The 13,191-nt window shown below is 53.4% G+C and overlaps 1 protein-coding gene across 1 annotated transcript; it reads left to right on the forward strand.

Moving 5' to 3' along the window:
• Positions 1-2,553: 2,553 nt before the first annotated feature.
• On the forward strand, positions 2,554-12,944 carry SLCO2A1 (solute carrier organic anion transporter family, member 2A1; the record flags this gene model as incomplete). Its single annotated transcript, XM_009701286.1, is given in 12 exon segments — positions 2,554-2,769; positions 4,535-4,633; positions 6,262-6,395; positions 7,549-7,630; positions 8,771-8,935; positions 9,656-9,845; positions 11,443-11,602; positions 11,992-12,161; positions 12,335-12,399; positions 12,556-12,581; positions 12,583-12,686; positions 12,824-12,944. Coding segments are annotated over 12 exon segments (1,532 nt in total), but the record flags the coding sequence as incomplete, so codon positions are not given.
• Between the last annotated feature and the right edge of the window lie 247 nt (positions 12,945-13,191).

The raw sequence follows: 13,191 nt of genomic DNA on the forward strand, positions 1-13,191 counted from the left end.
TCTCCTCTCCAGGCAGTCCTGATGCCTTGTTGCACCAGCTAGGCTTTGACCTTCTTCTCCTTTCTCCTGGTTTTTGTGCCTGACAAAAGACGTTGCTGTCGGTGGTCTCACCGCGGGCAGCTGAGAGCTGTGGCGGTGCAAGGGAGAGGAGCAAACGCTCCCGCTGCCGCCCTGCTGAGAGCCCAGGCTGAGGGAGGTTTGCCCACAGCCCAAAGCGTTTTGGAAAGGAAAGGAACATTATCTTTACTGGAGTTAGAGAAGTATTGCAGCATAAGAAGTGAGGTTGTCTCCCGGCTGCTGAGCAGTATGTGGGTGGTAGAGCAGAGTTAAGATCTCCTGTCCCCCAAGTGTGTTCCACTTTAGCCAGTAAGCCTTATGATCCATACTGAGGGAGGCTACTGGTTTAACTGGGCAAGCTTTGGGAACAAGCTAGCGTGTACAACGACAGCTCCAGTTTCCGTGCAGGATGTAATACACAGAAGAGCCTGCATCACGTGCCACAAGGCTGGCTTTGGTCTTCCCAAAGTGACTTCAGCCCCTAAATCCCCGGGATCATAGAATTATAACATCACAGAATGCTTTGGGCTGGAAGGGACCCTTAAAGGCCATCTAGTCCAACCCCGCTGCAACCAGCAGGGACATCTTCAACTTGATGAGGTTGCTCAGAGCCCCATCCAGCCTGGCCTGGAATGTGTCCAGGGATGGAGCATCTACCACCTCTCTGGGCAACCTGTGCCAGTGAAAAATTTCTTTCCTATATCTAGTCTAAATCTACCTTCTTTTAGTTTAAAACCATTACTCCTTGTCCTTGCTAAAACATCCCTCCCCATCTTTCTTATCAGCCCCCTTCAGGTATTGGAAGGCTGCAATGAGGTCACCTCAAAGCCTCCTCTTCTCCAGGCTGAACCACCCCAACTCTCTCAGCCTGTCCTCACAGCAGAGGTGCTCCAGCCCTCGGATCATCCTCGTGGCCTCCTCTGGACTCGCTCCAACATGCCGATGAGCCTTAGCCTCCTTGGGCATTGCCACCTCTGGGAACTCTTAAGTCAGCTCGGCTCTGTGCCGAGTTGCTCCCCTGGTGCCTGTGCCACCAAGGGGGATGGCAGTGGCCGCAGCAGTGCCAGCCCAGCAGTGCCAACCACCTCTAGTTAGAAGATGCTTTCTCCTGGAAAGGCTTTGAGCCCCATGCATTGCGTCCTATCCCGATCCTCGGCTTGGGGAGCCGTGGCTGTGCCAGAGAGTTGCTGACTGGCCTTAGGCAAGTCGCTCCCTTTAGTTAGACCCTGACTTTGCCACAGCTCAACAGGATGTAAACCCTGGACAGGGAGCAAAGCGCAGTGAGGACAGAGCTGCTCACAGATGCCTGACAACCTCTGCTCCCACCAAAGGGTTAGAGATGCTCTGGCTTTGCTCTCCCCCATCAGCTCTGGGAAATCTGGAACTGCCACGGCTGATCTGCTAGCCCAGATCCCATGAAATGTTATTAAAAACGATGGCCCGGCGTGGGGCTGAGAGTGTGCCAGCACTACGCAGAAATATGAAGGCCAGCTCTCGGCTGGCTTGCAGCTGCCCCCCTGCTACGCACCCTCAAATGTCTCCATGTTTTTCAAACTGGCCGGTTTGCAGAGTGGATCAGGCATCAGATGCCAAGTTTTTTGACAGCGTAGATTCATACATCAGGCTATGAACTGGTCAGGATTTGGGAGAGGGGCTGCTCTTACTGTGAAAAAAACAGGTCAAAGGAGCAGGTATCATCCTGCTCCCTGCCCGGAGCCACATGTGTCTTGGTCTGGTATTTATGGCCCATGAAGATACTCCAGTCCTGGTTGGAGTTGGCATGGCAGTCTTGAGCAGGGTGAAGACCTCCCCATGTCCGGATGGTATGGAGAAGGTCCTTGCTTTGGAAAGGAGGAGGTGGGCTTCTCCTGAGCAATGAGGGCAACGGAGATTCAGGGTGTCGTGCTCAGGGCAGACAAGTCACCCCAGAGAGCATCACTCCCTCTTCCTGCCCACGTACCACAAGGGAGCAAAGACCATGGATAACCAAAAGCCAGCCATGGGTTAGGTTTGCCCTCATTAAACTGAGCGTGGTCTCACTCCACGGCATGCAACCTGGCATAAGAGGCTTCTGTGGCTCTCGCTTTTGCTGCGGTAAAATATTTATTAGAAAAGGAGTCTCCTTCTGTCTTGCAAGGTGGACCCTTTAGAAAATGTGTCTTCAAATGGACTTACATAAGGATTTTTGTGGTGACTTAATATTACGAATCATAGAATCATTATGGTTGGAAGAGACCTCAAAGATCATCAAGTCCAACCGTATACCTGATGCCACCAAAATGCGCTGCCACACTATGCCAATGAAAACCCCTAATCACCTGACAAATACTTGGTTTTGTTTTGTGTCTGTTTGCTCACAAGTGTAGAAATCCATCCCAAACCCAACAGTGTGTGCCTGCTCAGCAAATTTGGGAGATTCCTGGTATTTAGGGATTTAGTGCGGGAGGATGCAGGGGACACGCCCAGCATTGTAACGCTCACTCTTCTCCCTTTCAGGTAACAGAAGCCAGGTCCAGGCTGAACTCTGCTATGCAGAGAATAAGTTTGTGTGCCCGAACACCACCCAAGATCCCCAGAAGGAGGCCAGCAGCATATGGGCAATGATGGTCATCGCCCAGCTGCTGGCTGGAATCGGGACAGTTCCCATCCAGCCCTTTGGGATATCCTACGTAGACGACTTTGCAGAAGCAAACAATTCCCCGCTCTACGTTGGTAAGTGGGACCACTGCTATATATCGTTTTGTTTCCTCCAGACCTGAGAGGTGCTTATCTGGAGAGGAACCTATGGACATGGGTTGAGCAGCCAGTGGGGCTCAGATGAGATCCTCCCCCATTAAAAGGCTGGGCTATCTCTCCCCTTGATAGTCAGCTGTTCTCTGTAGGGTTATATTTCTGGTGTGGGTGTTAGGAAGCCAAAGAATCAGGGCAGGGAGATGAGATCGATGAGCTGGGACCTCTCCCTTGCATCCGTGAGAACTTACACCACCCATGGGGGGAAAGAGAAGTAAGGAAACCTTCTCAGAGGCCATCTCCTGCTCTTATTCAGCGTCGGTTGATCATGGTTGATCATGTTCCAAAATAAGGTAAGCACTAAAGGAGAAGGAAAGCCTTAGGAATTGGACTCCCAAGGACGGGCTTTGGACAAGCACGGGTGTGCTTGGCAGGGTCTCCAGACCCAGCCAGGCGTGGGTTGCTCCAGGCTCCTGCTGGAAAGGGCTGCGGAAAGTCTCCCGTGCGGGTAGTACCCGCTCCTCTCAGCTCAAACACAGTAGTCTGGGCTGGCAAAAGGAGGGACAGAGCATCCGTGTCTTCCCCCTGCGGTGGGGGGGTCACTGTTCCCAGGACCTCTGTGTGCCCTTTGGATTTCCAAACTTGCAGGTCCTGAAGATGAAGGAAAATGGGACTGGCTTGGTCTTGATAATATAGGTGGTCGCTTTAGGGCTGCGGGAATATCCGTGTCGGAGGGGTATGGCTATTGTGAGTCTGGATTGCCTCAATGCAACATAAATACCGTTGCCCTGTGAGTCTTGTTTTGGCTTAGGTCTCAGCATCTTCTTACGAAAGGGAACACTGCTGTCTATACATGAAGTTAAATACTCCTCCTCTAAAGACCCTGCCCGTCAACACTTAGGTTTATGTTGTAGAAAAAAAAGCACTGCCTTGGCTAATTGGAAGGAAAAAAAAAAAGAGCTTTTAAAATAGGCGGACAGCTGAGACATAGCAGTGGGATCAGGCGCTTTCATACCCAGCATGCCCAAAGGCTCCAGACCAGCAAAATGCACAGAAATGGTCAATGCAGTTCAAGCAAACTGTCTCCTTTTGAATATCTTAAGAAGATTGTGCGAAGAGTTTCTTTCAGGGAGGAAACCTGAAGCCTTTCATTCCAAAGAAGTCAAAAGGAAACATTTTGACCTTATGGGTTAGGTCCAAATTATCTATTTTTCGAATGGGCTGGTTCAGCTGAACTGCGGGTGATCTGTTAGCTTTTGTGCTCTCAGCATCTTTCACCTCCCCTGAAGTTTGCACCAAATGTTTTTTTGCTTGGATCTAAGGACTGAAATGGCTTTGTTTCCTTGGCCTCCTGTAGGAGGTTAAGGTCTCCATCACCTGCAGGAGCCCAGGATGCCACCATCCTGCTGCTCTCCAGGGTTCCCCCCTTTGTCACAGTGAATCGTGGACATTCACGGTGTAGCTGATAACTTTTAGTTCATCGGCAAAGCCTTCCTTGCAGCAGAGCAGAGGGACTTTTTCTGCAGGCAGCTGCCTGCCTGCCCTCATCCTAATCCCATTAGACAAGCACCATGTTCAATACCTGAGTAATGGGGAACTTCTCGTCATCTGCTGCTTGATAAAAGATGGTTTCTCCCCTCTGCATCTTGTAACACCATTCCTGCCTCAGGTGGGAAGACAAAAGCCATATCTGCATTGAAGCTACTCTTCCCTGCTCACACTGGCTCTCTCTGCTCCCCTTTTTTAGCCATCCTCTTTGCCATCGCCGTGTTCGGCCCTGCTTTCGGATACTTGCTGGGATCTGTGGTGCTCCGGCTGTTCGTGGATATTGGAAGAGTTGACATTGGTGAGTATTTCTCAAGTAGCGATGCTCCTCCGAAAAGCCTTCTCTGAGTCAGAAGGTCACTCTGAGATGACTGGTGGCCACCATGACCGACAAAATCCACTCCCCTGGAAAGACCTGACCTGGGATTGCACCCCCAGCACATTTCTCCACCCCATTTCCCCATGAGGAAGGCTACAGGTGGTCCTGAAGCCACCACTGAAGCAGAGCCTTGCAATAGGGACATTTCAATGTCCTGCTCATGGTGCTGCACTGAAGCCCTGGTGGTCATCGCTGGGGTCTGCCCACTGCCACCACGCTGAGGAACTATCACACTACCCCAGCACGGTGGTGGAGAGCAGCAGGGACATCAGAAGCATCCAGGGATGGAGAAGACCACCACGGGGCAACCATTGCCCTATGAGTACACAGGAAGGCTCGAGTCTGCTCATCCTCCTCCCCACAACCCTTCACTAGCATCTCAGAGAGAGGGACCAAGCCAAGGCCACCGCAGGGCTTATTTTATCTGCAGTGTGTGCTTATTATTTCTGGTAACTTAACCACTCAAGAATTCTCCCCAGCTCCATCATTAATGTGGTTTTTTTCCTGTGTTTCCTTAGAGAGATCAGAGCTCGCCTGACATTTTTGTCCGGTGCCTGATAAGAATAATAAATGAACCTGGGGCAGGAAACAGCAAAAAGCCTTGGCTCGCTCCCCATGGCGGCCGACGGATTTTGCAGCCTCTGCCCGGTCGCTCCATGATGACGTCCGAGCTCCGGAGTGGAGTGGTCCTGTTTGGAGAAGCAGGGCAATTGTTTCGGTGGGGCGTGGGCTCCTCTCCTGCCGCACCCTGGCACGGGGCTCCCACCCAGAGCCTGCTCCTGGTTCCTTTCCCAGCTGCAGCATCCCGGCGATGGGGAGATGCGGTCCCCATGCCAAGCCAAGCAATCTGTCAACCTCCCGTGAGCATCGCTTGGCCCAGCTGAAGGATGTCTGCGCTGGAGACGGAGCGGCTCTCACCTTCTCCTCCTTTTTCCGGAGAAGGCGCCCACAGTTTCATCCACTCGGAAACCAGGCTCATTAACGGCGCTCTTCTGCCGGCACGGGTCCTTCCCTTGGTCTCTGCAAGCAGAGACTGACCAAGCCTGGAACAATGGGAGAGCAATTTTTTCCAGGAAAGCGGCTGTGCCCTTTCCCGGTCCCTGTCTCGGCTCAGCATCCCTGGCAGGCAGTGTGGTCCAAACCCACCGTACGCCCCAGGCAGAGGAAGATGGAGTCGGGCCCCTGCAGTCACTGCCTTGCTGGCTGGCTCGCCGAGGGAGTTGAACCTGTGCCATCAGCATACTTCCATGCTGACTACATCCATCCTACAGCCATCTGGGAGGCTCGGCGCAGTTTGGATGGGGAGTGGCAGTGCAGGATCCTGGCTGGGGTATAGGAGGTCAGACACGACCAGAGCTAGTCTTGCTACTAACATGGATGGGAGCTTCCACCTCCATCCAGTTGCTTTTCCATGCCAGCAGAGAGACCCTTGGACTGTGCCCACATGGACCCTTCGTGCTCCACCGGTCCATATTTGCATGGACGTTTGCCCCTTTCGCCCTTAGACGTGCAGGAGCAGAGCTCTTACGATGGGTCCTTGTGTCTTGCAGCTACAGTGACCCTGACACCGAAGGACCAGCGGTGGATTGGAGCCTGGTGGCTGGGACTGCTGATCTCCTCAGGCTGCTTGGTGCTCACCTCCATTCCCTATTTCTTTTTCCCTCGGTACATGCTGAAAGGAGAGGTGAGACCTCATCTCTGGAGGGCCAGAACATTTTGGTGCCAGGGCTGCACTCGGAGAGGGAGGAGAGGGGTGGGAGGGAGGAAAGGAGCCCAGCAACCCTTCTCAGATGTGGTTAGAACTTCTCACCAGTGAAGTCTTCCAAACAAGCCCCGTGCCTCTAAGACGTGAAGGACCAGACCCTTCACTTCCTCGCCGTTAGCTGGAAAGCCAGACCCACCGCAGCTCAGCAGACCAAACCCAGACCTCATGCCCTTCCCTCTAACTGCATCAACAGCATCCGCTGGGAAGGTTTTGGGCAGACCTGCGCCTTCCCTGGGGTGGGGCGATGGCTGGGTGGCTTCTTGGGGTTCCTGCATGTAGTCCTCCTTGGCTAGGAGTCTGTTTGTGGGGACTCGACCCGCCTGGGGAGTCTGACCCGGTTCTGCTGGTGGTGGCTGTATCTTAACGCCCCACTGCAACACCCTCTGCAAGGTGATGCTCCCCTGAGGCCAGCAGCAGCGACAGCCCCTGCTCAGAGCAAGAGCATCCTCTGGTGTGGTACACGGGAGCAGCACTGGGATAGGGCAGGAGGGTTTGATAAATGGGCTTTTCCTTTGGGAAAAAACTGTGGAAAAGAGACGAGTTTCCCATTAAAGCAAATTTTAAAAGATGCAAAAATATTAAAATGTGTCATTTCGTTGTTTTCAAAGCCGAGCCCCACTGGTTTAGTTTCATTTCGTTTTGAAATTATTTAATCATCCGTTCTTTAAAGGTCAAAATGAAACCCGAAATATTTCATGATTATAGCTAGAGGACTCACCAGACTTGAACTGACCTTCCTCCAACTTTCGTTTCCAGACTTTTTGCAGAATTAAAAAAAAAAAGAGAGGTATCTTGTCAGGGCTCAGGAGAGGAAAGCTCTCCAAGTTCTTAGAACCTCTCCTAGCAGGACAAACTTTTGTCTTGCAGCTCTGCTCGAGGACTGCAGTGATTTTTGAGCTAATTCACCCCTTTTTGCTGTAACAGGCAGGAAAACCATCAGGCTTGGCTGGGGGGGGTCAGAGGCATCTGGGACGGATCCTGCTATTCCTGAGCATCGTTGTGTGCCGGGACGGTGCCAGCCACGCATGGATGCTCCCCGCTCACCGCAGGCTGCTCTCCTCTCCCTCCCCAGGACCTGACCGTGGAGGCTGGCATGCTCAGGAAGATGGAGAAGCGGGCGGCTGAAGAAACTTCCCTCCTGGAGTTTATAAAAAGTAAAGGGCTGGTGCTTAAAGACGGGGGTGACTGGGGGTTGTCAGGCCATGCTGGGTGGGTGGAGATCCCCACGCCGGGGTTTTCAAGCTGAGGGTGCTTGTTCAGAGCCTTTGAGCCTGTCCACCACGTTGCGTGGAGATGCCAGGGCCAGCTCGTGCATCTCGAGGGCTGTAGCACGCCCTTCCCTAAGGACCACGGGAGGGTGGGCACAGCCTCCCTCTTGCTGTAAGATGGTGGTGCTGAGGTCTGCGGGGCCTGAATTGTTTCTGAAAACTGGTCTGAGGATCTTAAAATGACATGAGCATGCTGGAAAACGCTCGCTGGGTGGTTTAACCCACAGGTGGAGGCGCGGGGGCCGCCGCCACCCGCCCAGCCGCTGCTTTGAGAAGGTCACTGCACTGAGCTTACTACAGTTTGTTTATGTGTAGCTAAAACGAGCTGGAGCAGGGATGTCACTGATGAGAGAGACTAGTTTAATGACTTTTTTTAGCTCCATGATGACTTCTTTCCAACTAAAGACCCTCCCTCCTTCCCTCTCCATCCACCACAGTCGTATCCTGGAGCTGTCAGCTCCCTCTTCTCTATCCCACTGGGCTTTGATGAACAATGCCACGTCTCCGCGGCGCTCTCCGCTAGAAGGGAAAAGCTAATTAGAGACCAAATAAACAGAGTTGCTCCTCAGGAGCCCGCGGTCAGTCTGCCTGTGCTGCAAGGGCAGGGGGACATGATGTCCCACCAGGAAAATACACCGTGTTCCTCAGCTGCTGGAGGCAGACCAGCTCTGCCAAAACCCCTGTGGCTTGGTCTCTTTGCACTGGAGCCCAGCTCCAGAAAAACACGTGCGCCGTGGCTGCTAAGCGCTCCGGAGGCTTCTGAGTTTGGGAAGGCGTGGGAGGGAGGGTAGTGGGCAGAGCTGGCCCTCAACCTCGCTTCTCAGGGTATTTTGGCCACGGTCCTGCCAGCTGGTGGGCCAAATTAGGGGGTCCCCCCCTTCCATTGTCCCATGGCCTTAGACATCCCCTGTATTAAGTCACTGGGAACAGTCTAAGGGTGGGTTGCGCTTTTTTTTTTCCACAGTACAAATTGCTGACATGAGGATCACATGGCTAAAATACATTTTTCCTGCTGTTTCCCTGTAGGATTCCCAAAGATCTTCCTCAGGCTGCTCCTCAACCCCCTCTTCATCCTCCTGGTGCTGGCTCAGTGCAGCTTCTCCTCGGTCATTGCGGGTCTGGCCACTTTCCTCAACAAGTTCTTGGAGAAGCAGTACGGTGCCTCCTCCTCGTACGCCAACTTTCTCATAGGTGAGCACAGCTGCACAGCGGCAGCCGTAGGGTAAAAAAATATCCATCAGCAGGGAAGACCTGCTCGTATTCCCCAGGCTTTTAAAATCCTGCGGGAGGAAGTCATTGGAAACTCATGTTCAGATGAGACCTTAGGATCACCTCGAGATGGTTGATGATGACTTTCCTGACCTGAGATGCCTGCAGAAGGCCAGGCTGTCTTGCAGCCTCTCAAAGACTGTCTCCGTTTGTTCTTTTGCTCTTGTGGGCCAGAAACCGCTTTCATTGAAAAACGTGCAGCCCCACCACATGGGTGATCGCATGGTCTGGATCACCCCTCAGGTGCTTAAAGAAGTTGGAAAGAGCAAGCGATGATGCACCAAGCTTGATCTTGCATCTCTAAGCCAGATTCCTCGGGCTGAGGTTTCTCATAAGTGCCAGCTGCCTTGAGTTTTGGTCGGCCTTGGGAAACGGTGGGGGTCTGTGGCTTCTCCCAAACCACCGCGAGGTCCACAAAGCCACCACCTCCGCCTCCTGCCCGCAGAGAGGTGCTCGGCAGGCAGGACCCCCAGCTAATCATAGAATCATTATGGTTGGAAGAGACCTCAAAGATCATCAAATCCAACCGTATACCTGATGCCACCATGTCTATTAAACAATGTCTTGAAGTACCACATCTAAATGTTTTTTGAACACCTCCAGGGACGATGACTCTGTTCCTCTGCTTCCATTCCTCTGCAGGAGCTGTGAACCTGCCAGCAGCAGCGCTCGGGATGCTTTTGGGAGGAATCATCATGAAACGCTTTGCCTTCTCCCTCCGGGCCATCCCCCGGTTTGCTGTGGTGGTCCTCGTTTTCTCCATCCTCATCTGCCTGCCCATTTTTTTCATGGGCTGCTCCACAGGGCGCGTCGATGGGATCTACCCCCCCAGGTAACGCAGGCACTTGGGTTGTTTCCAGCCCCTTGTTCTTCCATCTCTCGACCTGATTATCGACGGGGTGGGATACGTGCAGGTGGAGGGGAAGAGGCAGTAGACACCACCACGCTACTTCTTGCTCCTTAATCCCACTGCCTGGAGGAGATCTAAGCACGATACGGCACAGAGAGCTTGGGAGGGCATTTATTCCTGATTTTCTGTACCAAACAAGCAGGGCGTATTTTTCACTCCGGATTTCTAGGGGGAAATGAGCAGTATTAGTGCCTGTGTCCACATCAACCCCACACACGGGTACCTCGCACGCTCCCTTTGTTCCAGCTGGACATCACCTTTCTCCTCACCTGGGTGGAAACTTTTGGCTCTTACCATGTCTTTTGGAGCTAAAAATGACATTTAGACTCCACCCCGGGCTTGCTGTCAAGTGCATCGTCCTCATTTCCCAACGCACTGCCAGCAAGGGGCTTTCGTACAGATGTTTCCCTTCGCCAGCAATAAGCCTCTTGTTTCACGGGTACGAAGGAGGGGTGAGGACCAGGGCAGGCCATACGCTTCTTCCACTTACAAACCACTTAAATAACCATGGTGAAGGAAAGGAACGGCTCTCTGCAAATTCATGCGTGGGCGACGTGTTTATATTTTGCTCTGAGCTCCGCACGGCATGCACCGTGATTTCAGGAGCGTACGGAAGGCCACCGAGGCACCGGCATCTCGATCTTTCAAGGCTTCAGATGGGAGGAGATCCCTCAGGTGCTGCAAGGGCTAAATTTTGGGAGGCGCTTTGGCCTCACCGCGTTCACCTCTTGCCACCGGTGTCAGGTCGATTGCTTGTTTTGGCTCCTCTGGGACGCACCAGTCTTGATGGGCTTTGCTGATGTAACTACGTGCTGCCAGAGGGAATTGCATGGAAAAGGAGGTTGTTGCCTTATATAATTTTGGAAATCTGTCCCCTGCCGTGCCATGGCAGCAGTGCATAAATGCCCTTCACCTGGTAGCTGTGGGCTACGTGGATGAGTAGAAGATGAGCTCTGTCCCATCCCACCATGTCCAAGGGCAGCTCCCTGATGCCAGCTTCCCGTAGGAGACGGACTGTGCCGTTCCAGCAAGATGAACTCCCTGGGGTAGCAAGGCAAGACAGGACAGACACTTTGGTTTGTCCTCTTGACTTTCACGCTGTCGACAGCTTCGTCTGGAAACGAGCCCGCTTGCGATTTCTGTCTGAAGGGTGTTTCCAGCCAGGGCTGTTCACACATCTGTTTGTGCAGTTCTGGATGGAGCCCAGCTATAGCTCTCCAGGCATTTGGCGGATTAGTTTTCAGTTGAGGAGGGGGGGAAAAAAAAAAAAAAAAAAGTAAGTAAGTGTGTGAGCACTTGTTTGCCGACGTAACGTAATTACTGCTAAGGTCACTGTACGCTTGCAGCGGTACCTGCAGAGGATCAAGGTCTGGCAGAAGGCCAGCCTGCTGCTGGCAGTGTCCCAGCACAAATAGGGATGGGGAAACTGGTCAACTAGCAAGAGGATCTATTTTTTTTTTCTTCCTTCTGTCCTATTTCTTAATTTTTTAAAAATTTTTTTTCCCCTCCTTTTTGGCAGTACATTGAGTTCCCAGCAGCAGGTTAAGACACCGAGTGGGTGCCACTGCTCTGAGCACATCTTTCACCCAGTGTGCGGAGAAAACAACGTGGAGTACATCTCCCCCTGCTTCGCTGGCTGCACAAACAGCACCGCTAATTCTTCCACTCCCAACCAAGTGGTGAGTAGGAAAAAAAAACAAAAACCAAATGGTTTGCAAAGCAGAGTGCACCTTGCTGGTGGGTGATGGTGGAGGCTGCAGCGATGTTGTAGGAACCTGACAAATGCAAGAACGGGGTAGGGCCTTTTTGACACGAGAGGCAGGGAGGTCTGCCAAAGGAGCTGAAGTCCTGAGAAGGTACGGTGGTGGACAATAACACCCTGGGAGTCTGCTTGCAGAACTGGGGGCAGTGGTATCCCATTGCAGGATGCCATGGCTGTGCCTTAAAAATTGGAGCTGACATGCTCATCAGTCTTCTGCAAAGTGATGTGGTCTGGTGCGATGCAAAAAACTCTGTTCTTGGCTTTGGGAGTTTTACATTTGGTTTTTTCCCCAAACATTTCCAACAGAGCTACAAGAACTGTTCCCTGATCCTTACTGGGAACGGGCCGTCCTCTGCCAAGACATGCTCCTGTCCGCTCAGCTGCTCCCACATGCTCCTTCCTGCCGTATTCCTCATCTCCTTTGCTGCCCTGGTAGCCTGCCTGTCCCACAACCCCCTCTACATGATGGTTTTACGGTGAGCAATGGGCAAGGGGGGGGAAGTGTCGCAAGGCACTGGGAGGATGATGTGATGGGTTCTCCATGCTGGGATCAATGGGGGCCTCTTAACCGTGCAACCAAGCCAAGCTGCTTGGCCGAATGCAGAGCCAGCACCGGCGGCTCTGACCGCCCGTGACTTCTCCCCTGCAGGGTGGTGAACCAGGACGAGAAGTCGTTTGCCATCGGAGTCCAGTTCTTACTGATGAGGCTGCTGGGTGAGTGTCCGTCTCCGAATGAGGCTGGGGGAAGGCAGCAGGGTGCTCGGAGGCTTGCTTGAGCCCCAGGAGGTGTTGAACCTCCTTGGGGACAGCGGGCAAAGCACGCAGGCAGGGCAGGGCAGGCAGCCTGACTCCATCCTCTCTTCTCCAAAGCCTGGCTGCCAGCTCCAGCCATGTTCGGTGCCCTCAGGTGCCCTCATCGACTCCTCCTGCATCTACTGGCAGAAGCAGTGCACCCAGCGCCGGTTCTGCGCCTACTACAACAATGACTTCCTCCGCAACAGGTACCCCTGCCAAGTGTCCCTCCCCATGTTCCCCTCCCCACGGTGGGGATGACCACAGGGATGGTCCCCAGCTCAGCCTGGTGCCAGCTGGAGCTGCCACCTCCAGACACAGCATCTCCCTGCTCTTCTCCCAACAGATACCTGGGGCTGCAGGTGGGCTACAAGGTGGTGGGCACCATCCTCCTCGCCCTCATCAGCTGGAAGGTGAAGAGGAGCAAGGAGTACAACGTGCAGGAGAAGGCAGCGGGGCTGATGTAGCCCACCCGAGGACTGACTCCACACCCCCCCCCACTACCCACTGCCAGTACTTTGTCTTTTTTGGGTTTGTTTTTCCTCCTAAGGGAGCGACTTCACCTTAGCAGCTCTGAGCTCCTCTCCTGCAGCCCATGGCACCGCTGTGCTCCCGGCAAGGGATACTCCATGCCAGGCCCATCCTGGGACCGTCTTCTCCCAGGCTCTCCAGCTGTGCCGTGCCCGTTGCTTCAGGGAAAGGGCAGCCCCCCCC

Source organism: Cariama cristata, unplaced genomic scaffold, assembly GCF_000690535.1.
Source record: "Cariama cristata isolate BGI_N322 unplaced genomic scaffold, ASM69053v1 scaffold22365, whole genome shotgun sequence".
In the NCBI taxonomy this organism is placed as follows: domain Eukaryota; kingdom Metazoa; phylum Chordata; class Aves; order Cariamiformes; family Cariamidae; genus Cariama; species Cariama cristata.